Source organism: Sorex fumeus, unplaced genomic scaffold (genome assembly GCF_029834395.1).
Source record: "Sorex fumeus unplaced genomic scaffold, SorFum_2.1 ptg000033l, whole genome shotgun sequence".
Taxonomy (NCBI): domain Eukaryota; kingdom Metazoa; phylum Chordata; class Mammalia; order Eulipotyphla; family Soricidae; genus Sorex; species Sorex fumeus.
Genome location: NW_026606090.1, coordinates 35,214,036 through 35,240,312, shown reverse-complemented (window position 1 = coordinate 35,240,312; position 26,277 = coordinate 35,214,036). Strand labels below are relative to the sequence as shown.

General features: G+C 37.6%; 2 protein-coding genes across 7 annotated transcripts in view; one reads left to right on the top strand and one right to left on the bottom strand.

Moving 5' to 3' along the window:
• Window positions 1–25,183, top strand: part of EIF5B (eukaryotic translation initiation factor 5B) — a 59,330-nt gene extending 34,147 nt beyond the window's left edge. Inside the window, exons 7-24 of the mRNA XM_056116732.1 lie at window positions 2,166–2,264; window positions 3,104–3,193; window positions 4,197–4,271; window positions 5,882–6,168; window positions 8,029–8,136; window positions 8,317–8,427; window positions 12,962–13,029; window positions 13,956–14,097; window positions 17,463–17,594; window positions 17,977–18,159; window positions 18,282–18,443; window positions 20,417–20,548; window positions 21,509–21,640; window positions 21,726–21,802; window positions 21,884–22,048; window positions 22,820–22,958; window positions 23,541–23,702; window positions 23,888–25,183. Coding sequence (XP_055972707.1) covers window positions 2,166–2,264; window positions 3,104–3,193; window positions 4,197–4,271; window positions 5,882–6,168; window positions 8,029–8,136; window positions 8,317–8,427; window positions 12,962–13,029; window positions 13,956–14,097; window positions 17,463–17,594; window positions 17,977–18,159; window positions 18,282–18,443; window positions 20,417–20,548; window positions 21,509–21,640; window positions 21,726–21,802; window positions 21,884–22,048; window positions 22,820–22,958; window positions 23,541–23,702; window positions 23,888–23,995 — 2,372 coding nt within the window. The 3' untranslated portion in view covers window positions 23,996–25,183. The remainder of the gene's footprint in view (window positions 1–2,165; window positions 2,265–3,103; window positions 3,194–4,196; window positions 4,272–5,881; window positions 6,169–8,028; window positions 8,137–8,316; window positions 8,428–12,961; window positions 13,030–13,955; window positions 14,098–17,462; window positions 17,595–17,976; window positions 18,160–18,281; window positions 18,444–20,416; window positions 20,549–21,508; window positions 21,641–21,725; window positions 21,803–21,883; window positions 22,049–22,819; window positions 22,959–23,540; window positions 23,703–23,887) is intronic.
• A 446-nt stretch (window positions 25,184–25,629) lies between these two features.
• The window catches only part of REV1 (REV1 DNA directed polymerase), a 100,218-nt gene continuing 99,570 nt past the window's right edge, over window positions 25,630–26,277 (bottom strand). For all 6 annotated transcript variants that reach the window (XM_056116727.1, XM_056116725.1, XM_056116726.1 and 3 more), the window contains one exon: window positions 25,630–26,024. In XM_056116727.1, the coding sequence (XP_055972702.1) occupies window positions 25,913–26,024 (112 nt within the window). In that variant the 3' untranslated portion in view covers window positions 25,630–25,912. The remainder of the gene's footprint in view (window positions 26,025–26,277) is intronic.

The following is a 26,277-nucleotide window of genomic DNA, read 5'->3' as shown; positions in this document are numbered from 1 at the left end:
TGTTCATTGTTTTTGGACCACATGTGGCAGTGTTCAGGGGTTACCCCTGGCTCTGCACTCAGGAATTACTGCTGGTGGTAATCAGGTGACCATATTGTATGCTGTGGAGAGAACCTGTGTTGGTGCCTTACCCACTGTATTATTTCTCTGGTCCCTTAAATCTTATTTTCAACTACATAGAAAGCTCATTATAATTGGGAAAAAGTAGGCTTAAGTCTGTTTTTTCTTTTTATTTCCTGTCTGGATACTAGAGGCACTTCCTTCCCTTTTTTCCTCCCCCCCCCGCATTTCTTTGATTTCGGGCATACTTGGTGGTGCTCAGGGATCACTCTTAGAAGGGCTGGGAACCATATGATGTGTTAGGAATTGAACCCAGGTACAAGGCAAGTGCCCTGCCCACTGTACTATCTGGTCCCCAGAGGGACTTTTTTTTTTAGAGGAAAGGGTATGTTGAAGATACACTTTATCTTCTTTTAACTTGCCCCCATTTTGGCTTTTCTATATATTTTTTCTTATTTAGTAATACACAAATCAAAGTATAAGGAAGAGTGGTAGTGAAGAATTTTATAAGAATTTTTAGGAATGTAGGGGGAAAAGTTCATTTTTTTTTTTTTAAGAGACAGGCCCTAGAAAAATTCTACATATTTTTTTAGGGAGAGACCTTAAAAAAATTTGACCGGAATGGTGTTTGGCTACTCGAGGCTTTGTGTGGGGATGGTGATCACTCTCCATGGTATGTGGGGAACTGAGTACTGCTCAGGTGCTGGGGATTGTACCTGGATCTCCTGCATGCAAAGCATGTGTCTCCCGAGCCCACGTCAGAATATTTGTATCCTTCACCTGTTTTATTTTGGAGGGGCTACTATACCTTGTGATGCTCAGGGACTCCTCACATTTAATTACGGGGACCTTTGATATATTTAAGCCCAGAGATTGTGCATGTGAAGAAAATATGTATCCCTTAATTATATAAAATCTAACTCAGTTAAAAATTTGAGAGAATCTAGACAGTATCTTCAAGTCTCTTATTTCAGAAAGGATTACAAAATAATGTGACTCAACACTCAAAAATAAGTCAACCAACAACCTTTTAAAATTGCGTATTTTTAATTGAATTACTATTAGACAGGCAGTTACAAAGATGTTCATGATTGGGTTTCATCATGTTGCAACACCTATCACATCACTTGTGTACATTTCCTACCACCAGTGTCCCCAGTTTCCCTCCCATGCACCCCCCAGACCTTCACCTACCTCTATAGCAGACACCTTTCTTCTCTCTCTTCCTCCCCATTCCCTCCACACACACACACCTACTTCTGCCAACCTTAGTTTTTGAAACTGGCAATTTTGAACAGAAACTTCGCCAAGAATTGTAAGCACAAAAGAAATGCTTAACATTTTTAGGCATGTGGTAATTTTAAGATCACAAGTGTTCAGAGCATGGTGTATTTATAAGAATACACAATTAATTTGAAACAAAAATCAGCAGTTAGGATTGTCATGTCATTTATTACTCGAGAGAATGTAAAGTCGTGAAAAATTCTGGAAAAGTTACTTTCTTATCAAAGTAATGTGTTCTATGATTGAGATGTTCCATGATTGACACTTTAAAAAACTTGTCCTCCAGGAATGGTTTTACAAAAAACTGCATAAAAATGTACATAGCAGTCTGTAATTTCTAAAATCTACTAGCAATTCTGTTTACATTGTTATTCAGTAAAAAATCCTACATATGAAATGCTACTAAGCAAAAATAAGAAATGAAATATTAGTACATACAACAAAGAGAATGATTCTGAATTCCATTGTAATGCAAATCCAAGCTATGTATAGTGTTATTTTTGTGGCATTCTGGGATACACATCTTTTGGGATGGATAACATTCGTTGATTGACAGAGTCTCATAGAATGATAGATCTGTTCTGCATCTTTATGATCATGGTTTCATAATTGTCTTTATCAAACATGGACATGTGCAGAAAAAGAATTTCAGTGCATAAACACCTTAAAACATTTTTTATGAATTTTTTTTCCATGAATTTTCTTTTACACTATAAGGTATATATCTCTCTGAAGTGAGTGAAATGTTATCTTCTAAAATTATTATTTCTTAGCTGCTAATACTAGTAGTAAACCTAGCATTTTAAATTTTTATTCCTCAGGTGTTGAAGTGCCATCAAAAGACTCATTGCCAAAGAAAAGGCCAATTTATGAGGATAAAAAGAAGAAAAAAATGCCACAACAGATAGAAAATAAAGAAGGTCTGCATTTAAAATTGCTTGTGATTTAGAAACAATTTTGTGTCTTTCCCGCATATTTCTCAAAAAATTTTTTTAAAAGAAATTAATGAGTCAGAAATGCATATAGAAGCCTATTTTCTTAATGTCATTCTGGTGGGTTTTTTTTTTTTGCTTTTGGGCCACATCTGGCAGTTGTCAGGGGTTACTTTTGGCTCTCCACTCAGGAATCACTCCTGGTGGTGCTTTAGGCGACCATATGGGATGCCAGAGTTCGAACTTGGATAGGCCACTCATAAGGCAAACACCCCACCCACTGTACTTTCACACCAGCCCTTCTTAATGTTATTCTGAACAAGTTCATATTACAGGTAGATGAAAAGTACTTTATTTGAAAAGCTTGGATTTGACTCAACTCTAAAAAATTACCTGTAAATTTACTTTTTTTTTTCTTGTAGTCACAATTTTTTTCTTTTGTTGAGAACATCTAGGATTTAATTCTTAGCAGTTTTCAAATACACGATACAGCATGCTGTGCATTATATTCCCAGGATATAATTTTACATCTTACCACTGAACAAAAAGAAAAACTGCTGTTTTTACTAAAACTTATCACTGGTGTATTTTTAATTTTTATTTTGGAGGGGCATAGGGGTGAACTCCAAAGCTGCTCCCAAGCAGACTCCTGATGATGTTACTACAACCCACTGAACTATCTATTCGGCCAGTGTTTGAAAGTTTTCTAAACTTTCTGAAGAATTTAGATTTTCAAGACTGGTTTTTAGTACAATATTTAACTGAGTAGCCTCACGGTAGTTATGTGTTGAAGTAGCATTGTTAACTTGGTTTCTTTTCTTTTTTAGTATCTGAACCAGTAGAAATAAGTTCTACCTTAGATATTATGGAACAAGGAGTACCTGAAAAAGAAGAAACTACACCACCTGTAGAACCAGGCCAGTAGCATTGACCTCTTGTATTGATATGTTCTGAATAATTGTCTAATTATCTGTCATTAGCTCGGGGACTTCGAGTCTCTGGCAGTAGTACTGATTTCTCGTTGTTTACTTTTCTAAAACATACAAGTAAAAGTTGAATAGTTTTGGTTTTTTTTAAGTGTCAAATATTTGGTTGAGAGGATTTTTTTTTTAAGCTAATCCTTAATTCCTTAGTTACTTCCATTAGGAACTTTAATTGTTGGGGCCGGAGCAATAGTACAGTGGGTAGGGTGCTTGCCTTGCATGTAGTGATACATGTTCAATCCCTGACGTTCCATATGGCCCCCTGAGCACCGCCAGGAGTAATACCTGAGTGTAGAGCCAGGAGTTACGTAGGAGCATCACCAGGTGTGGCCTAAAAACAAATAAGCAACCTGCAAAATATTCTGTAATTGCTTTTGTATCCCACCTAGTGACAATCAGGGGCTAAGCCTAATAATGGTGCTTGGGGGACCACATCTGGTATGTGTAGTCAAATCAGGGTCATGTTAACCACTGCAAGCCTTAGGTTTTGTAACGTCTCTCTGGGCTTACTTAGAACTTAGTAAGAGCCGTGACATTTTAAAATCAGCTTCAGTTTACTAAGCCAATAAGAGGATTCAACCTATTTTGGAGAGTACTTCTCATTCTTTTTCTTTAAGATAAATGCTGTAATTTTTGTTGTTGTTCTTAAATGGGTTATAAACCAAGTAGATTTGGGAACCACTTCTATAGGAACAGTTCAGTGTCTGAATTTCTAATATTTCAATTATCTCAGATATAAAATCTGGGTGGTTTTATGTGTTATATTCAGAATACTAAAAAATTCATAAGTACTTAATAAATTTTAACATAGTATCTGTGATTTCAATGTAATTAAATTGCATGTGTATTCATTGCAAAATCTTTAATTCTACTTTTTTTTCTAAAACAATCTCATTCTAGATAATTTCTGTGTGTCTGACTAACACCTTTTTTACAGAAGAGGAAGAAGAAACAGAGGATGCTGGTTTAGATGATTGGGAAGCTATGGCCAGTGATGAGGAGAGAGAACAAGGTGAGTAACTTAAAAGCACGTGTTCATAAATCTGGTAGTTATTACTAACATACCTATTAGCCTGAGTAGTTTTCCCAAGTAGTTTTTTTTTTTTTTTAAGTTTTTGGTCCATACCTGGTTGTCTTAGGGCTAACTCCTATCCTTTTCCTTTTTTTCTTTAAATTTTTATTATAAACTCAATGATTTACAAAGTTGTTCATTATACATTTGTATCAAGCATGTAGTGTTTCAACACCATGCAGTTGTAACCATCTCTCCACCAATATTACTAGTTTCTCTCCTGATCCCAACTTACACCGTTAGGCACATAAATTTACTTAATTTTACTTATTCCAATGAAACTTTAAGAACTGGCAAATAGAATGATCAGAAAATAAATCATTAAGAGCCAGTTAGTGATTACCATATGATTTTGATCTATGTGAATAAGAAAATAAAAGCCATTTATAATAAAAGTGCCTGTTCAATTTACATTTACATTGAAGATACATTTATCTTCAACTCTGGGATCCAAAACATATTACATTAAATCCTATTTTATACTTGGGTTTCATTATGGCAAGAATCATGTCTCACCTGTCATTAATAAAACTTTTAAAGCAAATCTGTGTTAGTATATTTTGAAATTTACTTGTGTGAATTTTACACATGCCTGCATGTGTAAAATTTTCCCTTACATTTTGTATAAACACTGTGGTTTACAAAGTTATTTTGGATGATTTGTTATAGGCATTCAATATTTCAATGCCAATCCCACCACCATTACATCTTCCCTCCACTGTTGTCTCCAATTTTTCCAACCACCTGTTAAGCCTGCCCCAATAACAGGCCATCAACCATTTATTTTATATTGCTTATTATCAATAATTTGCTAACAGAATGATCAAAAAAGGTTTCCTTGGAAGAAAGTTAGTGAAAATTGTTGTGTCTCATCATGAAGCCTTTAAGTACTTGCATAAGAGATTGCTAAGATGTTGTTATAGGGTAGGCCTTCTGTGACTTCAGTGGCTTCTGGAAGTACAGGAAGAAGGGGGATGAGGTAGCCTACTCTACTCTACTGAAAGCCTGGAGATCTCAGTGACTAACCCGCATACCTGTTTTTCACCAGACATGAGGCCCGGTCCTGAGGCAGTGGAGTCTGGCTGGGGGGCATGGCAGCCATTTTGGAGTGTGGGAGCAATTGGCTGCAGGGGCTCCATTTGGGCGGACACTGGAGTGACCTGCTCCACTCCAGGGTGCCCAGGAAGACTCAGCCATGTGCGGGTCTTGGGGAAAATCTTCTGAGACTTTTTGATCTCTTGAGATCTATTTCCGAGTCTTTGGATCATGGCCAGTAGAGAAGCTTCCATGAGCCAGAGGTGTTTATGGGCGTGACTACCAGGGCTTCTGGAAGTACTGGGTGGTGGGGAAGGTAGCCCATCCTGACTTCAATGAACACCTGGAGATTTTAGTCACAAAAAACACCTTTTACATTCTTAAAGAGCTTCCCTATATTGAAGCTATAAAACCGAAATTTGAGATATGACTTACCAGGTCAGAGAGATAGTACAGGGATTAAGGCTGTCCTCTCACTTTAAACTTTATTTTAAAATTTGTTTTTCTGAATGAAGGAAACACAGTACATATAGAAGTAAAAGAAAACCCTGAAGAGGAGGAAGAGGAGGAGGAGGAGGAAGAGGAGGAAGAAGAAGAGAGTGAAGAGGAAGAGGAAGAGGAAGGAGAAAGTGAAGGCAGTGAAGGTGATGAAGAGGACGAAAAAGTTTCAGATGAAAAGGATTTGGGGAAAACATTAGACAAAAAGCCAAGTAAAGAAATTAGCTCAGAATCTGAGTATGACTCTGACGATGATCGAACCAAAGAAGAAAGGGCTTATGACAAAGCGAAGCGAAGGATTGAGGTAGTTATAATTTCTTTCTCTTCATTCACTCCTCTGTCATTATTCTCATACTTACAGCTAAAGTGTGTGCATAGTATCTTGTTCAGTTTTTGTAGTGCTGAGACACTACAGAAATAATAGGTCTATGAGTCTGGTCTCATCTAGCAAACTTGCTCCTTATCAAATCAGAATGGTCACTGTTTTCATCAATTTTTATTTTTATTTTACTTTGTTCTTTGTTAATTTAAAGATGTGCATGAATACTCCGAGCATATGCACTCTAATTATAAAACTATTTATAATGTAATACTTTAAATACTTGTATATTTAATACGTGATACTTAATACTCAGTATTAAGGCATCTTATAACTTAAGTATTTAATTTGATTAGTCAGTGAGGTTTCGTAAAGTTTAGATATCTACCCAGCTACTGTATTTTTCTGTTTAATTGGTAGAGCACAATATTTCAAAGTTACAACTATGTAATTTTGTCAGCTTAGCATAAACACGTGAATAACTACTTGAGTTTATGTTAGCATGCAAACTGTTTTAAAGCTAAAATGTTTTTAACTTTATCTTTTAAATCATTTAAATTTTTCAAAAAAAATTTTTACTATCTATCTGTCTTGCTTATCTTTCCCTTTCATAAAGTCTGGTGAGTAAAAATTTCTCAAGTATTTAAAGAACTAAGAAGATCTACTATAAGTTGAGATTTTTTTTCCAGCCCTGGAAATGTTGACCTTTTTTGCCATCTACTTTGTTGTGAAGAGACTGTTTTTAACAGCGACTTTTTTTTCAGAGTGTTGAAGATTTTGTCTCCTATAAATACTCACTTTGCTTGAAAAGTTGTTTCAGAGAACTTCTGGCACATTTCCCCTCCTTTCCATACACTTGTTGTGCTGACAGAGGCGTCATCATAAACACATTTGGTTGTATTCGTTGTGAGAGGACACAAAGTCTGGTTTTGGTGCTTAACTGTCCACTGCCAGGCTTGCGTGTTTTTCAAGTTGTTGTGCTCCCCAGGCCACACCTCCATTGCGTTATTTGCACACAACTGTTTGTAGTACCAGTGCCAGGGTTCCCAGACAGGAGATGTGCTGGGGCCTCACGTGGCACAGGCGTACAACATGGGGCGTTTAATAAAACAGGCACTCACTGCCACTGAGCTATCCCTGAGTTCCTGATTGGGTGTCAGAAAGCTAAAAGTATTTATGAAAATGGTAATTATTCAGGCAAGGAAAAGTTCTCTCATGCTTGGTGGTATATTGGAAATAGCTTCCAAAGGGTAGAGAATTGTGGTCTGACTCTTCATTGAACCGTTTTTTAATTGAAATTTCTTAAAAAATTCTGTAACTGAGTAGTTTTGAAATAAAATTTTCTACAGTTCCAATGAATGTTTAAAATTACAGTTTAATATCATATGGCATAGAGGCTATTTTGTATAATATGACAAAATAAGTCCTTTGGTATTCATTATATTCCATTAAATTCGTCATCCTTGTATGTGTTCAGAAACTTTAGTCATTGCCCTGCACCGTTCTTTTTTGCTTTTTGAAGTGCCACAGTGTGTGGTTCTAGGGATTGAATCCAGGATTCCAGCATGCAAAGCACAAGCTTCAGTCTTGAGCTATTTCCCTGCCCTTTTATACCCTTTCTAATCATCTTTAACAGTGCTATGTTGAAATCCACTCTAAACAGCTCTCCTAATTTGGTACATTTCTGACATCCTAAAATGAAATTATGTCATTAAATCAATAAATATGTGCAATACAGGTTATCGCATTCCCTTACCAAGGCAAAAATAATTTAAAGAAAAATAATGACGATAAAATTTGAAATAGTATTTCATTTTTGTGATTAAAAAAATTCCTTATCCCTAGAAACGGCGACTTGAACATAGTAAAAATGTAAATACAGAAAAGCTGAGAGCTCCTGTCATTTGTGTACTTGGACATGTGGACACAGGAAAGACAAAAATTCTAGATAAAGTAAGTAACTGTTGTAGGCATTGATACATTTTAAGTAGTATATTTAAAATTCATTATTGTGTGATACCTTTTAGATTGATATTAGATAGCTATGTTATATATAAAAAGTACTTTCATAGCAAATGTTGCTACTTACTGCTTTTGCATTTTGCATTTCAAAATTGTGTTCTCTTGTCTCAGCTTCGTCACACACATGTACAAGATGGTGAAGCAGGTGGTATCACACAGCAGATTGGGGCTACCAATGTTCCTCTTGAAGCTATCAATGAACAGACTAAGATGATTAAAAATGTAAGTACACTGTGTTTTAGCTCCTAATGTCTATCAAAAGCTAAGATACAAATGATACTGATCAAGGAAACGAGTACTGTGTCTCAGGTCTAATTGGCTTCGTTCACAAGAACATTCACAATTTGTCTGATTAGATTGAGTGTGTCTCAGACCTTATTATTTGAGAGATACAACATCTTAGTTGTAAGAGCTTTCACATGCTATTTTCTTCCTTCTTACTCCAAGAGACAGTCACCATTCTGAAATTAGACTGTCAGTTCTTTTTGTATTCAATACTTTTTTCCATAGATCTCTGTGTAAAAGAAAACTTGTTCCCTTGAGCCAAAGAATACAGCAGATAGGGCATTTGCCTGGGTTGGATTCCAGTTAATGCCAGGAGGGATCCCTGAAAGAGCCAGGAGTGGCCACAGAACAAAACAAGTAGATCAAAATACTTTGATCCCTCCCCATTTTTTAATTGATTGCATTTTCCTTATCTCCCTTTTCTTTTTCTACTTTGGTATAAATTATTTATGCTTAACATAACCCCCTTGACATATTCCATATGCCAGACACAGTAACAACAAAGTCTCCAATGGAGACATTACTGGGCCCCCTCCAGCAACATAACAAAAAAGGATTAATATGGAAATTTAGGAAGCTTAACACATTGGTCTGAAGCAAACACCTTTTGTGTCAACTATGTTAGGTGACAAAACCTTGCTGGTTTCCTAAAAAAAACAGCAATGCTTCTTTCCAGTCAGAGCCTCCTTCTTCACTCAAGCACATTTTTGAATGGGTCTTATTTTTTGGCTACTATCCTGTTGTATTCAGAAATTACTCCAGCTCTGTGCTGGGAGGGTTTTCTGGCAGTTCTTGGAAGAAAATGTGCAGGGAGTGAACTTTGATCTCTGCTTGCAAAGCGCGTTTCATACATGCTCAGCCCATTAAGCCATCTCTCCATTACAGAAGTAACTTCCAAAGTAATATCTTTCTTTTAAAAGTGTTAGTACTAATACTCCTAATTCTATTATCCATATTTATTTATTGGATTTTTTGTTTTGTTTTGGGGTCACACCCAGTGGTGCTCAGGTCTTAGTCCTGTTTCTGTGCTGTGGAGGGTGGAGTGGGGAAGGGATACAGGATGCTGGCGATTGTTCCTGGGTCTACTGCATGCAAGGCAAGCACGCTGCCCACTGTGCTATCCTTCCTGCCCTATTGCATAACTTTAATAAAGTCTTTGTTATCTGTTTGGTTATTTTTTATGTTATAGGCATGAATGTATGTTCTTTTGTATGTATTTAGTCTGTATAGGAAAGCCAGAATAGATGAACAATAGGACAGTGCTACAGTGCTACCACACTGCAGGTGCAAGTAGGAAATTTGGAAATGAGAAACAATAAATTTTCACTGATAGAGCATATATTAATACATTCTTAAATCTTTTATCATCTTTTTTTTTGTATGTAGAATGGTCTCTGGGTTTGTCTCTTGAATTTTTCTGTTGCTGTTGAATTCGTGTTTTTGTGATGTGTGTTTGTTTTCTCCTGACCTTACTTTGTTTGTTCTTTTTTTCTTGTTTGTGTTTTTTAAAATTTTTGTTCGTATTTTGTAAGGTTTATTTTCTGGTAGATCTCTAAGGAAGGAATATAGGGAATGATATTTATAGAATTCTTTGAATACTGAAGGATTATTTATGATCTTTGTTTTGGAAATTTATGTCTATGTATAAATCCTTAGTTCACATTCCAAGTATATAAAATGATACTCTTCTTTTTCCTTTTTTCTCACATAAACAGTTGTCTTTCTGGTTTGATCAGAAGCTAATTTCAGCCTCTTGAAAAGTAACATAGGGCACAGAGAAGTAGCTCAGAGGGCTGAGTGCATCTAAAGCATGCTTTTGCATGCGGGTGGCCTGGTTTGGTCCTCTCCACTGCATGGTTCTCTGAGCTCCATTAGGAGCATCCCCAAGCACAGATGCCAAAGACCGCTGGATGTGGCCTTTCTCGGGGGGGGGGGGGGGGGGGGGTAAGATGGATTCCCCCCCCCCCCCCCCTTAATGCTGGCTGTTCCAGGTCAGTTTTCCAGTTATGTGGTATCCCATTTCGGTGTTTGGTTGGTTTAATCTTTACTTTTTAAAGTTTTCTTGAAGTGCAATTCTTCAAATATATTGTTAAAGCTTTTTAAAAATTGGGTGTTTCTTTGTGTTGGAGGAGTTTTATGCCAGATGCCAAATTTAAAATCCGATTATTTATAATTTTAGAAGATAACTTAAAAGCTTGATTTTTATTAGCCCTGTATTAAAGCTATTAAATATATGATAATTATATTGCTTTTATTCTAGACACTAAAGTAGAAGTCATAATTGTGCTTAGTCACTGTCATGGTCCTCCCATTGTTCATCGATTTGCTCGAGCGGGCCCAGTAACATCTCCATTGGAGACTTTGTTGTTACTGTGTTTGGCATATCGAATACATCACGGGTAGATTGCCAGGCTCTGCTGTGTGGGCGAGATACTCTCGGTAGCTTGCTGGGCTCTCCAAGAGCGGCAGAGGAATCGAACTCAGGTCGGCCATGTTGGCTGCGTGCAAGGCAAACGCCCTACCGCTGTTGATTTAATATAGTAAAAATTTGAAATGTTTTGTTTTGCATGAGTCATTTTGACATAGGGGTCAGGTGATAACTTTGAAAAATTATTTGAGGATTAAAGGGTGTTTGGAGGATTCTCCCAGGATGGGAGATGCATGTTGAAAGTAGACAGTGGACCGAACATGATTGCCACTCAATGCCTCTTGCAGACCACAACACACAAAAGGAGAGAGAGAACAAAAGGGAATGCCCTGCCACAGAGGCAGGGTGGGATGGGGGGTGGGGGTGGGAGGATTACTGGGATCCATGGTGGTGGAAAATGGGCACTGGTGGAGGGATGGGTATTTGATCATTGTATAATCGAAACCCAAGCACAAAAATTTGTCAATCTACAACTGTACCTCATGGTGTTTCACTAATAAAAATTAATTAAAAAAATTATTTGAGGATTTGTCAAAAATATAGGTAAGGAAAGTAGTTTTATGTGTCTGAGAGAATTAATTATTGCTATTTAGGTTTAAAAAAGAACCTCTGTCATGTTTTAATGTTTGTATACTTTTGCCTGATCAATTAAGTGTTTGCGGTTTGATACTTAATTTTTTCATTTTGTAATTAAATTTTTTTAATTAAATCACCATGAGACAGACAGTTACAGTTACTCATGATTGGGTTTCAGTCATAGAATGATCCAGTACTCATTCCTTCACCAGTGTACATTTCCCACCACCAATCTTTCCTACCATGCTCCCCACCTACCCCTGCCCCAGTCTGCCTCTCTGTCTCTGTCTCTGTCTTTGTTTCTACTGTCATTGGGTATTAGTCTCAGATTATGCTTTTTCAATTCCCACTTTTTGACTCATTTGACTAGCATGGTGATCTCCATGTCCATCCATTTACAAGCAAATGTCGTTTCTTCATTTTTCCTAACATCTGTGTAGTATTTCTTTGTGTAGATATACCATAGTTCTTTATCTAGTCATCTGTTCTCTGGCACTCAGGATGTTTCCAGATTTTTCCTATTGTGAATAATGATGCAGTGAACATAGAAATGCAGAGGGCATTTCTGCTGTTTGTTTTGGGGCTCCCAGGATATATTCCCTGAAGTGGTGTTGCTGGGTCAAATGGGACCTCAATTTCTAGTATTTTGAGAAATGACCATATTATTTTCCCAAAAGACTGGACCAGTGGGCATTCCCACCAACAATGAATGAGAATCTCTTTCTCACAACATCCATTCCAGCACTATTTGTTCTTGGTTTTTTTGATGTATGCCATACTCTGTGGTGTGAGATGATATTTAAATGTGGTGTGATATTTAAATAAACCGGATTATTTTATTGTTCAATATTTTAAGTAGATGTAGTAAATGTTTTTAAAACATCTCTTTTTTCCCTCCAGAAAGGTTTCTTTAAAATTGGACTGGATAAATTTTTCAAATATCGTTTCAACTTTTTCTAGAGAATCACTTTCAGAGGACTGGTCTGCCATTTATTAGTAAATATTCTGCTCAAATTTAGACTATGCGATGGTTTTTAAAATGGTAAAGGTAAAGGCCCTCCCGTTGATCGTCGATTTGCTCGAGCGGGCCCAGTAACATCTCCATTGGAGACTTTGTTGTTACTGTGTCTGGCATATCGAATACTCTCGGTAGCTTGCCAGGCTCTCCGAGAGGGGCAGAGGAATCGAACTCGGGTCGGCCATGTTGGCCGCTTGTAAGGCGAACGCCCTACCCGCTGTGCTGCCATGGTTTTTATGACCTTCTTAAAGGGACTTTTTAAAAATAGTAGTTTCTGTATTTTTTGGTAGCACTTTGGATGATACTGAAAATACTATTTGCTGTGCTATTCTAGTTGACTTACCGTTATGTTTTAAAACTTCATTTGGAAAAGGGTGAAATCTTTGAATTTTGATGTGACAGTGTTTTATAAAGATTTTTTTTTAAAAGCTCTTTATTATCTTTTCTAGTTTGATAGAGAAAATGTACGGATTCCAGGAATGTTGATAATTGATACTCCAGGCCATGAATCTTTCAGGTAGGAGCAGTTCGATTTTTTTTTTTGTCATCAAGCAAAATACTTGAAATCTGTCTAAAATTCAGTGAATTAAATAGGTCTGATTAGTTTTGGGGTATTGAAATGTTTTGGTTTCTTATAATTACTGATCCTCATCTATAACGTGATACTTTAATGTTAGTATTTATTTGGATATTTCTGGTTTTTAAAGACAAGTGATTTCTACTTTGAAAAAGTAAATTCTTTTTTATAATTGGTCTAATTGCCTATGAAAGCCATTATGGGGAGAGTTTCATCTTTTGCCCCTTTTGCCATATTTGTCAGTGCAAAAAATGTTGCCAGTTACATAATATGAGGCTGACACCTTGGGATAGTAGATACACAGGACAGGAAGATTGCTCCATAGCTGGAAGCCTGTCTCATGAGCAAAGGGGAGGATGCAACTAGAATGGAGAAGGGATCACAAAGAAAATGATGGCTTGAGGAACCGGTCGGGATGGGACATGTGTGCAGAAAGTAGATAAAGGACCAAACATGATACCCTCTCACTGTATTGCAAACCATAATGCCCAAAAGTAGAGAGAATGGGGAGTATTGTCTGCCATGGAGGCCAGGGGAGGGTGGGAAAGAGGGGGCATACTGGGGATATTGGTGGTGGGGGATGTGCACTGGTGGAGGGATGAGTGTTTGATCATTGTGTGATTGTAACCCAAACATGAAAGCCTGTAACTATCTCAGGGTGATTAAATAAAATTTTTAAAGAAAAAAAATGTTGCCAGTTAAATTGCAGAAACGTTGGAGTGACTTCTGAAACTAACTTGCCCCAAATGATGTCAACTCACTGTAAGAAAAATACTTGTCAAGTTAAGGACTTATTGTGCTTTTCAAGTATTTAAGTCTTATTTAAACTATAATGTTTTTATTCATCCTTTTTCTCTTTTCAACAGTAATCTGAGAAATAGAGGAAGCTCTCTTTGTGATATTGCTATTCTAGTTGTTGATATTATGCATGGTTTGGAACCTCAGACAATTGAATCTATTAACCTTCTGAAATCTAAAAAGTGTCCCTTCATTGTTGCACTCAATAAGGTATGTGTGCCTTAAAAACTTGACTCTGAAATTCATTTAGCTTCTTTATGGTTTGTGATTGAAAAATTAATTGACTTCGTTTTTTAAAGGCACTCATCTCAAATATACAATTCAGTGTATTTCTTTTGTTTGGAGTAGCCCTGATGATGTTCAAGGGCTACCCTGGCTTGCTGCTTGGGAGTCCCTCCCTGCAGTGTCCTGGGGAAGCATGAGGTGTGACTGCCAAGGCATCAAACCCAGGCCTTCAAATGTGAAGCATTCTAGCCTTGGAACTGTCTCCTGGAAATATCTCTTGGGCTCAGATTATTCTGACATATTTATACATTTAGCATAGAAATCATTGCTGTATTCCTAGAATGTCCCTCCGCCCCCCTTTTTTGTTTCGTTTTGGGTCACACCTGGTGATGCTCAGTCCTTCTGGCTCAGCAGTTAGGAATTCATCCTAGTGGGCTGGACCGTAGGGGATGCTGGGGGTGGAACTTGAGGTTGGCCACATGCAGGACAAGTACCTTACCACTGTACAATGCTCTGGTCTGACCACAGACTGGTCTTGCTGTCACAGTGTTTTATAGTATTAGATTAATGGAATTAAATAACATGTGGTGCTAAAAAAAAAAAAAACCTTGGCGATTTTCACTGCTTATAAAGTTTATCCATGTTACCGCATGTAATACCAGGTCTGTTTTATTACTAAGTATTATTTGGATAAATTATACTTCATCTCCTTTTATCTTTTGAGGACATTTGTACTGATTCTATTTTTTGAGGCAGAGTGGGGAAACAACCTCCGGTGGTGCTTAGGGTTTACTCCTGGCACTGCTCAGGGATCACTCCTGGTGGTGCTCATGAGGTCATCTGGGGTCCCAGGGATCGAGCCCAGGTCTGGCGCGACCTTATATATTACCTTTCTGACCCTGATTATAGTTTTAGATTACTAATGAAGCAACCATGAACATTTCCAGACAAGCATTTGTGTTGGCACTTTTTAAAACCATTTTTATGAAGGTACCAGGATTTATAATACTACTAGTTATACTCTTCTTGCATCCATCCTTCCAATATCTCGCCATAAGCAGAGAGCCCGCTTCCATCCACCTGTTCCAAGGGTCCTTCCTAGGCTGCTCCTCTCAGGACCTCCCTCACGTAAACTCAGTTCTATAGACAGTACCTCCAGCATCAATTTTGATCATATGTCATTTCCTTACTATGTTTTTTAAATTTATTGTAGAGATTATGACAGCCCCACATACACACATGCGCCCGCGCACACACACGCAATGCCCAGAGCTAAACTAATAAAACCATAAAACTACATACCTTGTTTTCAAAGAGGAATAATTTTGTGCCAATATATTTTAAAATTTATGTTGAAATAGGTAAGACTTACAAGTTAAAATTTAGTAAGAGCAGAAGTACAGACATTTTGAGGAGAAAATCTGAGTAGACCTATAAAAGTGTAAAGTGTCTTTTTAGCCTAAGTGTATATTGACTATGTTAGAAAATAATGTTTACTGCTTAAGTGTCTGCATTAATAAACCAAGATTATAGTAAGATTTCTGGGTGTCTTTAAAAAAAACTGATCCGATATAGGACAGTTTGTATAAGTCAGTGTTAATTTATATTTAAAAAATGTAAATTTCCTTAGCAAGGTAGGAGTAACTAAACCTTAATGAATCCATTTCAGATTTCTGACACTTAGAATACTTACTAAGTGAATGTGGTACTCTGTCCCAAGTGCTGAGAAGTTTGCCTTGTTTTTTAAAGAAACTCCTGTAAACTTTCTTGCAGAACTGGTTTCAGGACTATAAATGTCCCCAGATTCCCTCCCAAGGGCTTGTCTCTATACCAGATGCTCTCTCTATCTCCTCTTTCCTCTCCCCCCTTCTCTTTCCTCTCCCTCTCTCCCTCCCCTACATCCTCTCTCCTCTCCTCTCCTCTCCTCTCCTCTCCTCTCTCCCTCTCTCCCTCTTCCGCCCTCCCCATCTCTCTCCCTCCCGCCTTTGTTCCTTTACCTATTTTCAGCATGCAGTTTTTACCCAGAGTGATCATTTCCAACTATCAAAGTGGTTCTTTCTGTATCCCAACTGCCTTCTCCAGCACTTGAGGCAATAACCCAAGAGCCTGAGAACAGATGACTGGTTAAAGAACCTATGGTACATCTACACAATGGATTACTATGCAGCTGTTAGGAAAAATGAAGTTGTGAAATTTACTTAAAAGTGGATGGACATGGAGAGTATCATGCTGAGTGAAAATGAGTCAGAAGGAGAGGGACAGACACAATGATTGGACTCATTTATGGATATAAAAAACATAATATGAGACTAAATTTTTTAAAAAATAATTTTGTATTTCTGCTATAAACCCTGCTTCCTTTATGGCTGGATTTGATTTGCTTATATTTTAAGATTTTTTGATCTGTATTATAGTGATTTTAGTGTATAGTTTTTGCTAATTTTTTTGTCGATTTTAATAGAGCATTGTTGGTCTAATAAGTTGAAAAGTATTACCTACTTCATTTTCTGAAGGAGTTTATGTAGAAATGGACTAACTAGTAAAATCACTCAACGGTGCAGGTAAGATGGTACAGCAGGTCGGGTACCTGCCTTGCACATATGGTGTCAGGGGCACCACCAAGAGTAATTCCTGAGTGCAGAGCCAGAAATAACCCCTGAGCATCGATCTCAAATAAAATACAACAGCTAAAGTCACCATAAAATGTATTTAGCTTAATTAGGCATTTTGTTAGTGTAGCATTGTGTGTCCTTCATTTATCTAGATTTTGACTCTATTTGGGCAATATACCAGAACTCTGGGAAGGATGTTGGAGTGGACACCTCATCCTGAGTGGAACACTCAGTCGTTCTTCAGTCAGTGGGGTGTGACAGCGATTTCAGCCAAATTGCCCTCATACCCATACACTTTTGAAATTGGGGGGAGTTGTTTAATTTGCTAGGTGAATTTAATGTTGATTGTAGTAATGATTTAAAATCAAAGCAGTGATATTCTTTGAGATACGGGGTTTGGGGGGTTGTGGATATAGAGCTTCTCTGATGGTGGAATTTACGGTAATCACTCTTCTTGTTTTCTGCTTGACCAAAACTATCTCAGATTTCTGACACCTGGGTTAGTGGTCTTGTGGTATTTCTATGGTCCTTGTGAACTGTCGGAGACTTAACTACCCACGTGTGCAGCAGCTGCTGATTGACGATGTGCATGTTTGCAGGGCATTAGAATACCTTTTGGTACAGTAAAATAAACTGCATACTCTTTTGGATAGATACGGTAGGAATTTTCCAAAGCTTAAATCCATAAATGTCCTTAATGGTTTTAAGATGTTTATTATGAAAACACTTTTCCCCCAGATTGATAGATTGTATGATTGGAAAAAGAGTCCTGACTCTGATGTGGCTGCTACTTTAAAAAAGCAGAAAAAGAATACAAAAGATGAATTTGAGGAAAGAGCAAAGGCTATTATTGTGGAATTTGCACAGCAGGTAAGGAAGCTTTCCCTTGCGTTATTAAGACCCTGTATTTTCTTTTATTTCGTTGTCTGTATAATGACAACATTTTTATTAATGTTGTTCTGGTCTTCAAATTACTGCTTTCCATTCTTTTCCCCTACTCACTTTCATTTCTAATAGCACTGACATTACAAAGATTAATCTCTATGTTGAAATTTAGAAAGAGTTGACTTGAAACTGCTTTTTCTGTAATAAAAAGTAATACGAATTTTGCTATGAATTCAGATTGTGCGTGATATTTGTAATGATGTTTCTGAGCTATTTCAGCATGATCAGCCATTTATAAAATCTAGGTCTAGCTCGTCCTTTCTTCACTCACAGGCTGGCTTTTGAGTTTTGCTTTTTGTCTTTCTAGGGCTTGAATGCAGCTCTGTTTTATGAGAATAAAGATCCCCGCACTTTTGTGTCCTTGGTACCTACCTCTGCTCACACTGGGGATGGAATGGGAAGTCTCATCTACCTTCTCGTTGAGTTGACTCAGACAATGTTGAGCAAGAGGCTTGCACACTGTGAAGAGCTCAGGGCACAGGTCATGGAGGTAATGGCAGCTTCTCAGTCTTTTCATTTTTCAAAAACCAGATTTTAGAAATATTTATTATTTTTGAATTTGATCACTTCAGAGCATTGTGTGTGTTTGACTGTTATAATCCTGTTTCCTAGGTGAAAGCTCTCCCGGGAATGGGCACCACTATAGACGTGATACTGATCAATGGGCGTTTGAAGGAAGGAGATACAATCATTGTGCCTGGGGTTGAAGGGCCCATTGTAACTCAGATCCGAGGCCTCCTCTTACCTCCCCCTATGAAGGAATTGCGAGTGAAGGTAAGTCATGGTGCTCGGTAGGTTGGTCAACATTGGGACTTGGACAGGGTTTCGAAGTTCCACTTCCTTCCCAGAGTTGCTGAAGCCCCGTACAAAGTCCTTCACACCCCTGGTTTTATTTTAGATGTTCTCATAGAGGAAGAGTTTTTATTAGCGTGGAGATGTATGAAAGATCCTATTTGCCAACTAAACTTGTGTATTTTTTAATTGAAATAATTTTGTTTCTTCATTGGTAACTAGTATTTCATTAATACTTTTTATTGTTTTGTGTTTTTCCTTTTGTTGTTTTGGGGTCACAAGTGGTATTACTCGGAGCATATTCCTAGCGTTGAGCTCAAAGATCTCTCCCTAACAGTGTTGGGGGACCAAATGCGGTGCTGGGGATAGAACCAGGACAGGCTGAATGCAAGGCAGTTGCGTTAACCACGGTACTGTCACTCCAGCCCTTTTTTTATTGTGAAGTAAAACATTTGTGCAGTGAGGTATGCAAAATATAGAATACTTTGGGGTCAAAGTAATAGCATAGCAGACAGGACACTTGACTTGCATGCAGCCGACCCGAGTTAGATCCCCGGAACAGAACACTAGATGGTTCCTAACCTGCCAGGAGTAAGTACAGAGTCAGGAGTAAGCCCTGAGCACCACTAGGTGTGACAGCAAAACAAAATATGTAGAATATTTTAACACAACCAGATCAAACACTGGAACATGGGGACAGGGAGATATTTCAAGTAGTAGAGCACGTTGCTAACATGTAGACCTATCGTTCAATCCCCAATACTACATGGCCCCTGGCTCCCCAAGCACCACTGGGCCTGACTACCAAAGCATCATGTTTGCTGTACCAGGTAAGTATCACGGGGCCTGGTCCTGGAGTCCCTCTCTTCCCCTCCCTAGAAGTTAATAATGCTTTTTACAGTTTTATGATAGTAGTTGATACCACTGTTTCAAAAAAAATTAATACTTTGGAGTGCACTTTTGAAAATAAATATGTACATAGAGTCATTCCCAGAGTGTCCCTCCCTTTCATCTGGTTTTGCTCAAAAAACATTTAAGAGTTATAATTTTGCTGGTGGTTGTTTATAGCTATTTTTGTGCATGATTGTCCTGGTTATCTGTTCTGTTCATAGGAAGTGTAACCTCTGCCTAGTGTTCAAAAAACATTTGCTGTTATTGACAATCTTATTGCTTTGTTTGTTGTATTAATCTCCTGGCATAGTTATACTATTTTTTTAGTATAAAAATCCTCTACTGTAAATACACTGGATCATTACTTAAGCTTAGCTCCACTTTTATGAAACAAGGTCACATGATTGTTTATACCGAATGTACCAAGTTACACTTGTAACTGCAATTTTTCAGTTTACATTATTTCACATTATTTGTTTGATGCCTTCAGAATAAAAATTGTTTACCCGCTTTACCTTGCACTTGCACGATTAAAATACGGTTAATCATTACTTTATGTACCATTTAAATGGTCTCCTTTGTGAAACGTTCATATCCTCTGGCATTGTGTATCATTTTTAAAGATTTAGGGGAGTTGTTCATACAATCAGGATGGGCTGTTGGGTTTGTTGTGTACTGCAACATCTTCTACGACATACTTGTCTGTTGAGAAACAACTGTTTCAGGGGCTGGAGCGATAGTACAGTGGGCAGGGCATTTGCCTTGCATTCGGCCAGCCCAGGTTTGATGCCCAGCACCCCATATGGTCCCCCGAGCACCACCAGGAGTAATTCTTGAGTGCAGAGCCAGGAGTAACCCCTGTGTAACGCCGGGTATGACCCAAAAAGCAAAAAAGAAAAAAGAGAACTGTTTCGTATTAATGTTGAAATGAATACTCTTTCATAATTTTTGTGTATGTGTCTAGAAATTCTTTCTTATCCCAAGTTCGTGAAAATATTTTTATATTATTTCTTATGTTAATACTTTACAATTAAAGGTGGTAACACATTTTTTGATCTCTGTAGAATCAGTATGAAAAGCACAAAGAAGTAGAAGCAGCTCAGGGAGTAAAGATTCTTGGAAAAGATCTGGAGAAAACATTGGCTGGTTTACCACTCCTTGTGGCATATAAAGAAGATGAAATTCCAGTTCTTAAAGTAAGTTATCTTCATGTTTGCTTTTTTCTTACCAAAGCAGTTTGAATTCTGCTCTATCTATAAGTCCCTCTATAAGCTACAGGAAATAAATAGGGCATCATTTATTTGGGCACTTCATCTTTATGAAGTCTCCCCTCTTAGTAAAGAAATAAGGCTCAGAAATAACTTCATTTTGTGCAACATAAACTAGTATATACAGTAGAATTTTTGGATATATTTAGTCAAAAGCTTGAAGCTATTCACACTACTCTTACTCTAATACATATACATACACAGAACGAAAGAAAATTTTATTTGCTACTAGGATTCATGAAAAGCCTGTTTGCTGTGGTAGATACCAACCAAGACCACAGGTTTCACACAAGCCAACTTTGAGCCAGTTTATTTGTTCAAAGATACTAATGATACTAGCAAAGATCCTAATGAATTTATCAAGAGTGCTGAAACACCATTATTTTTTTTTGAATAGTACCACATTATTGTCCTTAGGAAATTGGCCTCTTTAGAGTCAGTAACAAAAGGTCAACCTGAAGTAGAATTTGGACTTTTGCATTTTAATTAACATTGATATGGTGGTTTTATCTAAGTCAGAATCTTATCTACAGAGAAATAATGATGGAGAATAGGCCTCCATCATGAGATAGGATGTTTCATACAGCCAGTTTCTTTGAGCAAGCAAAATGTACTACATTTATGCAGTATTTTGTACTTTTCTACTCAGCTGCCTATTGTGTTTGCCAAATGGGACAGAAATTAAATATTTTATAACTAGTAAACTAAGACAAACATAAAGTGGAATATGGTTCAGATAGGGTTCCTGCATTTTCTTCTTCATTCCAGTGCGCATTGTTAGCCTGGTCTTTCCTAGCTTTGGTTTCATGTTTTCAGAGGAATTCAGAGGAAGGAAATACTCTAATTCTAGGCTGCTGCTTGTGACTGTCATAAATATTTCTTTTCAAGGATGAATTGATACATGAGTTAAAGCAGACTCTTAATGCCATCAAATTAGAAGAAAAGGGGGTCTACGTCCAGGCATCTACACTAGGATCGTTGGAAGCTCTGCTTGAATTTTTGAAAACATCAGAAGTGCCCGTAAGTAATCCTACCCAACTCCACAAATCATTTGTGGCAGTGTCACTTGATACAAGCAATTAAAGATAAAAATCCTTTTTTACAGTATGCAGGAATTAACATCGGCCCAGTCCATAAAAAAGATGTCATGAAGGCCTCAGTGATGTTGGAACATGACCCTCAGTAAGTAATTTCTTTTACAAGGTAATTTCTTTCACAAATATGTTTTTCTTGAAATGATCTTTGATATGTTCAAACTTTCAGATACGCAGTAATTTTGGCATTTGATGTGAGAATCGAACGGGATGCACAAGAAATGGCTGACAGTTTAGGAGTTAGAATTTTTAGTGCTGAAATAATTTATCATTTATTTGATGCCTTTACGAAATACAGACAAGATTACAAGAAACAAAAACAAGAAGAATTTAAGTAAGTTGGTGATTTTTATTTACTCCAGGTCTTTAGCAGTGAAGTCGATTCTTAGAGAAATACAAATAGCAGTGAGGTGTGTAAACAGTGGGTACATGGCATTGGCCTGTCTACCAAAGGATGTACCTATATGGCTGGAGATGCAGAAAATTAGGTGAGCCTCAAGATACGTGGGGAGTAAGTCGGCAGGACAGCACGGGCAACAGAGCTAGGGTTAGAGGTTGGGGAACCAGAGTCAGCTTGGTTGCAATAACAGAAAATGGGGGCTGAAGTGATAATACGACGGCTAAGGAGTTTGCCTCGGCTTCCAGGGTTCAATTCCCAGACCCCTCAATTCCTGGTTTCTCCAGCCCACTAGGAGTAGGCCCTGAGTACTGCTGGGTGTGGTGCACCCCTCCTTAAAATAAAATGAAACCAAAGAAAGTAGGTTCCATAGCTAGGGCAGTGGGTTGGTAATAAAAGCCCGACAAGAGGCACTACTCATGACTCTTATCTGGAGTCATTGTTCTATTTGGGATGTCTTAAAAGTAGAATTGACTGGGAAATACCAGGGATTATATTAAGAGATTGTAAAACCTGAAGTCAAACACGTAAAGATTATTGACTTTATTTGGGCGACACCCAGCAATGCTCAGGGTTTTTTTATATGGGGACCAAACCCAGGTGGGTTGAGTACAAGGCTAGCATCCTATCCACTGTACTATCTCTTCAGCCTCTATTTAGGTTTAAAATTTTTAAGCCTAAAAATTCTTGGGTCTTCTCTTTTTTTAGGCACATAGCGGTATTTCCTTGCAAGATGAAAATCCTCCCTCAGTTTATTTTCAATTCTCGAGATCCAATAGTGATGGGAGTGACTGTGGAAGCAGGTCAGGTGAAACAGGGGACACCCATGTGCGTCCCTAGCAAAAATGTAAGTTCTGGGTGTATTTTACAGAGCTGTTATCACTCCCAAAGAACCTGTCATCTTAACAGAATTTATCCTTAACAGTTCTAGGTAACAGTGCTCCTTATTTTAGGTAGCTTAAGATACAGGTGCTTCAGTAGGGATGCTCTGGATTAGTGGCATCTACTATTTTAAAAGTCTCAGAGAAACGAACACCATATCCCTTACTTTGCCATATACTAAGAAAGTTAGCATGCAATGATAATGCAAAGTGTATCTTCTCCATTCATCAGTTCACCGGCTGTAGTTATTTATCATTGCCTACAAGGTCCCACTCCTGAACTAACTGCTTTATCCCTGCCATTCTCTTCTATGACATAGCCTCTGTCATGTGAAAGAGTAGAGCAGAACAGAAAAGCTACAGTGGTTCAACAGCACTTTATAAGTTTTCCAAAGCTTAGTGACACTGTGGAGAGTTAAGTGATAAAGTACCAGGGCAAGTTGTTACAAACTGGGCTGTCCTGCAGTTTTTATTTCTGCTTTCTAATTAAGGTAGCCATGATTAATTTTTTTTTTTACATGTTGTTATTTCTGTTCTTATTTTTACAGTTTGTTGATATTGGAATAGTAACAAGTATTGAAATAAACCACAAACAAGTAGATGTTGCAAAAAAGGGACAAGAAGTCTGTGTCAAAATAGAACCTATTCCTGGTGAATCTCCCAAAATGTATGGAAGACATTTTGAAGCCACAGACATCCTTGTTAGTAAGGTAAGCATCTCAGCAATAAACTTTGTATTGAGGGAACACAAGCCCAGTGCTGGGACTGTGCTCCGAGAGGAAGGCTACAAGCTGCTTTTCTCTCCAGTAGTGAGAACATCTGGTGCCAGACTGGGGCCACATGCATTTCTTTGATTTGCTATATTATTTACTTTTTTATGCCTTGGGGTTTGCAGATCAGCCGGCAGTCCATTGACGCCCTCAAAGACTGGTTCAGAGATGAAATGCAGAAGAGTGACTGGCAGCTTATCGTGGAGCTCAAGAAAGTATTTGAAATCATCTAATTTTTCCACTTGGGGCAGGAATTGGAATAAGCGCAAGATTATGTTGTGATTTCACCAACAAAAACAATGCAAAATGGAAAAGGATGTACCTGGACACTGATGAACTTAAGAACGAAAGGAAAAAAAATAGGTGTATAAAATGTTTTCCATGAGAAACCAAGAAAATTACACTGGTTTGACAGTGGTCAATTACATGTCCCCACAGTTCCAAGGTGCCTGTTCATTACCTACTTCTCTCCCTACCTTTCTCTACTGGCTGCTGTTTTAAAGTTTGCCCATCCCCCCTAAATTGGATTTTTATTACAGATCTAAAGCTCTTTCGATTTTATACTGATTAAATCAGTACTGCAGTATTTGATTAACTAAGCTTCTGCAGACTTTGTGATTCTTGGGACTATTTTGATGTAAGAAATAACTTCTTTATTTATGTATATCCTTCCCACAGTGACTTCCCCAGTCCCCAGCATTCTTATGCCATATGCCCTTAGAATTTTTTTAAATAGAAAATTAGGCACTCTGATATTTATCTGCTTTCTGTGAAACCATGGTGTAAAGCATAGCTGGTTATTTACTGCTTGTATAGTCGTGAGAGTCCACTGTAATCAGCACAATTCTGAACTACCAATAAAGGAAACAGACATTGGCCAGTCAGTTCTGGTCGGCTTCCATGTTAGAGTAGCTTCTCCACCATGACTTAACACCCTCGGTACTGTGCACTCTTCTAAGGACAAAATTTTCTAAATTCTCATACATTATATTCTAGTACACGTAAACACTAGTTTTACCTACAAAATTCTACCACACATGCATTTTCTGATGAGACAATCAGTAATTAGCTATGACTTTAGTACATTTTAAGTTGTTGCAGAATATACATAGTGATTTATTTTTAGTAGCAATTTGATTTTTCATGAGGAATGTGGGTCCACTCAGTGTGTGTGTGTATATATATATATACACACACACATATATATATCCCTTCCCCCAATGTAGAGAAATCTACTAGTGATATTAATTCTTCTAACATCTCTAGCATATGAGAAGATCTACCTGTTTTTATAGCGCGGTGTTCAAGTCAGTGTGGGGGGTTACAAGTACTCACTGGCTTACTCTTATAAACTATATTTTTAAAGTGTTACGACATAACATAGAAAAATACCTTCGAAGCATTTGAAAATATGTAGCATTGAAGTTTCTCAAGGGCCAGTAGAGGCAAAAAGTACACCTCTAAATCTGTGGGACATAATTTTTCAGGAAAAACAATTTTGTGTGTTTGTTCTAATTTCAAGTATATAAATTCCACTTGGGAAAAGTAAAGATTTTCATAATAAGCTTCTGTGTTCATGCTTGGGGACGAGATTATTCTTGCTCAGAATAAATGATCCCATTATAGGACCTCAGGAATGTCAAAGATTAACATGAAGCCTATATAGTAGTCCAGCTTGGAGGTTTTATAACCTACAATAAGCTTTCAATTGCTGCTTTTTTGAGGGTGCCATCTCCCTGAGATTCCTCACCAGCTGAGCAGGGAACACCATATAGTGCTGAGACTCAAACCAGGGTTGGCTGCATGCAAGGCATGCATTTTAGTCTCTGACCCTCAGTTTAAAGATTCACAAAAAGGAGCCTGTACAAAATATACATACAGTTCTTTATTAAACAACTGTAAACACTTCACTGTAAAAATCCATAAAACTTTATAAACAAACATTTTTGTAAATAGAATCTATACTACAGTAAAAGAATTAACACAATTATTTACATGCAATACTGACAAATTTGGCACTTATTTAAAAGAAATGTACAAAACGCTTAAAAAGAAATTAAATATAAAAAACTCAGCATTACTATCATGCACTTTGCAAATACCTCACAAGCACTTATGGCACAGCTAGCAGAAAGAACCAGGCTCCCTGACTATGTAACTTTTAATGTGCTTCCATAAGTTTGTTGTAAAACCACCTGAACATTGTCAAGAATAAAGTCAAATGCCATATTCCAAACCGATTCCACCGACTGCTGCATCAACCTGAAGGTAGGAAAAGAAGAAACAGCATGAGGGAAGAGGGATTCCTTGAATAGTTTTACAGGCTTTACATGGTTTTATGATTTATGAGATGGACTCTCATAAATACTCAACACTCAAAAGTATTTCCTATGGTTAAAGCTCTGGAGTGAGGAACAGTGCACTGACTACCAGTTTCAAAGGGCATCTTTTTCAAGATTAACAAGAACAATAGAAAACTAGCTTGCTCACTGTCTCCTGCCCCTTCATTGGTATA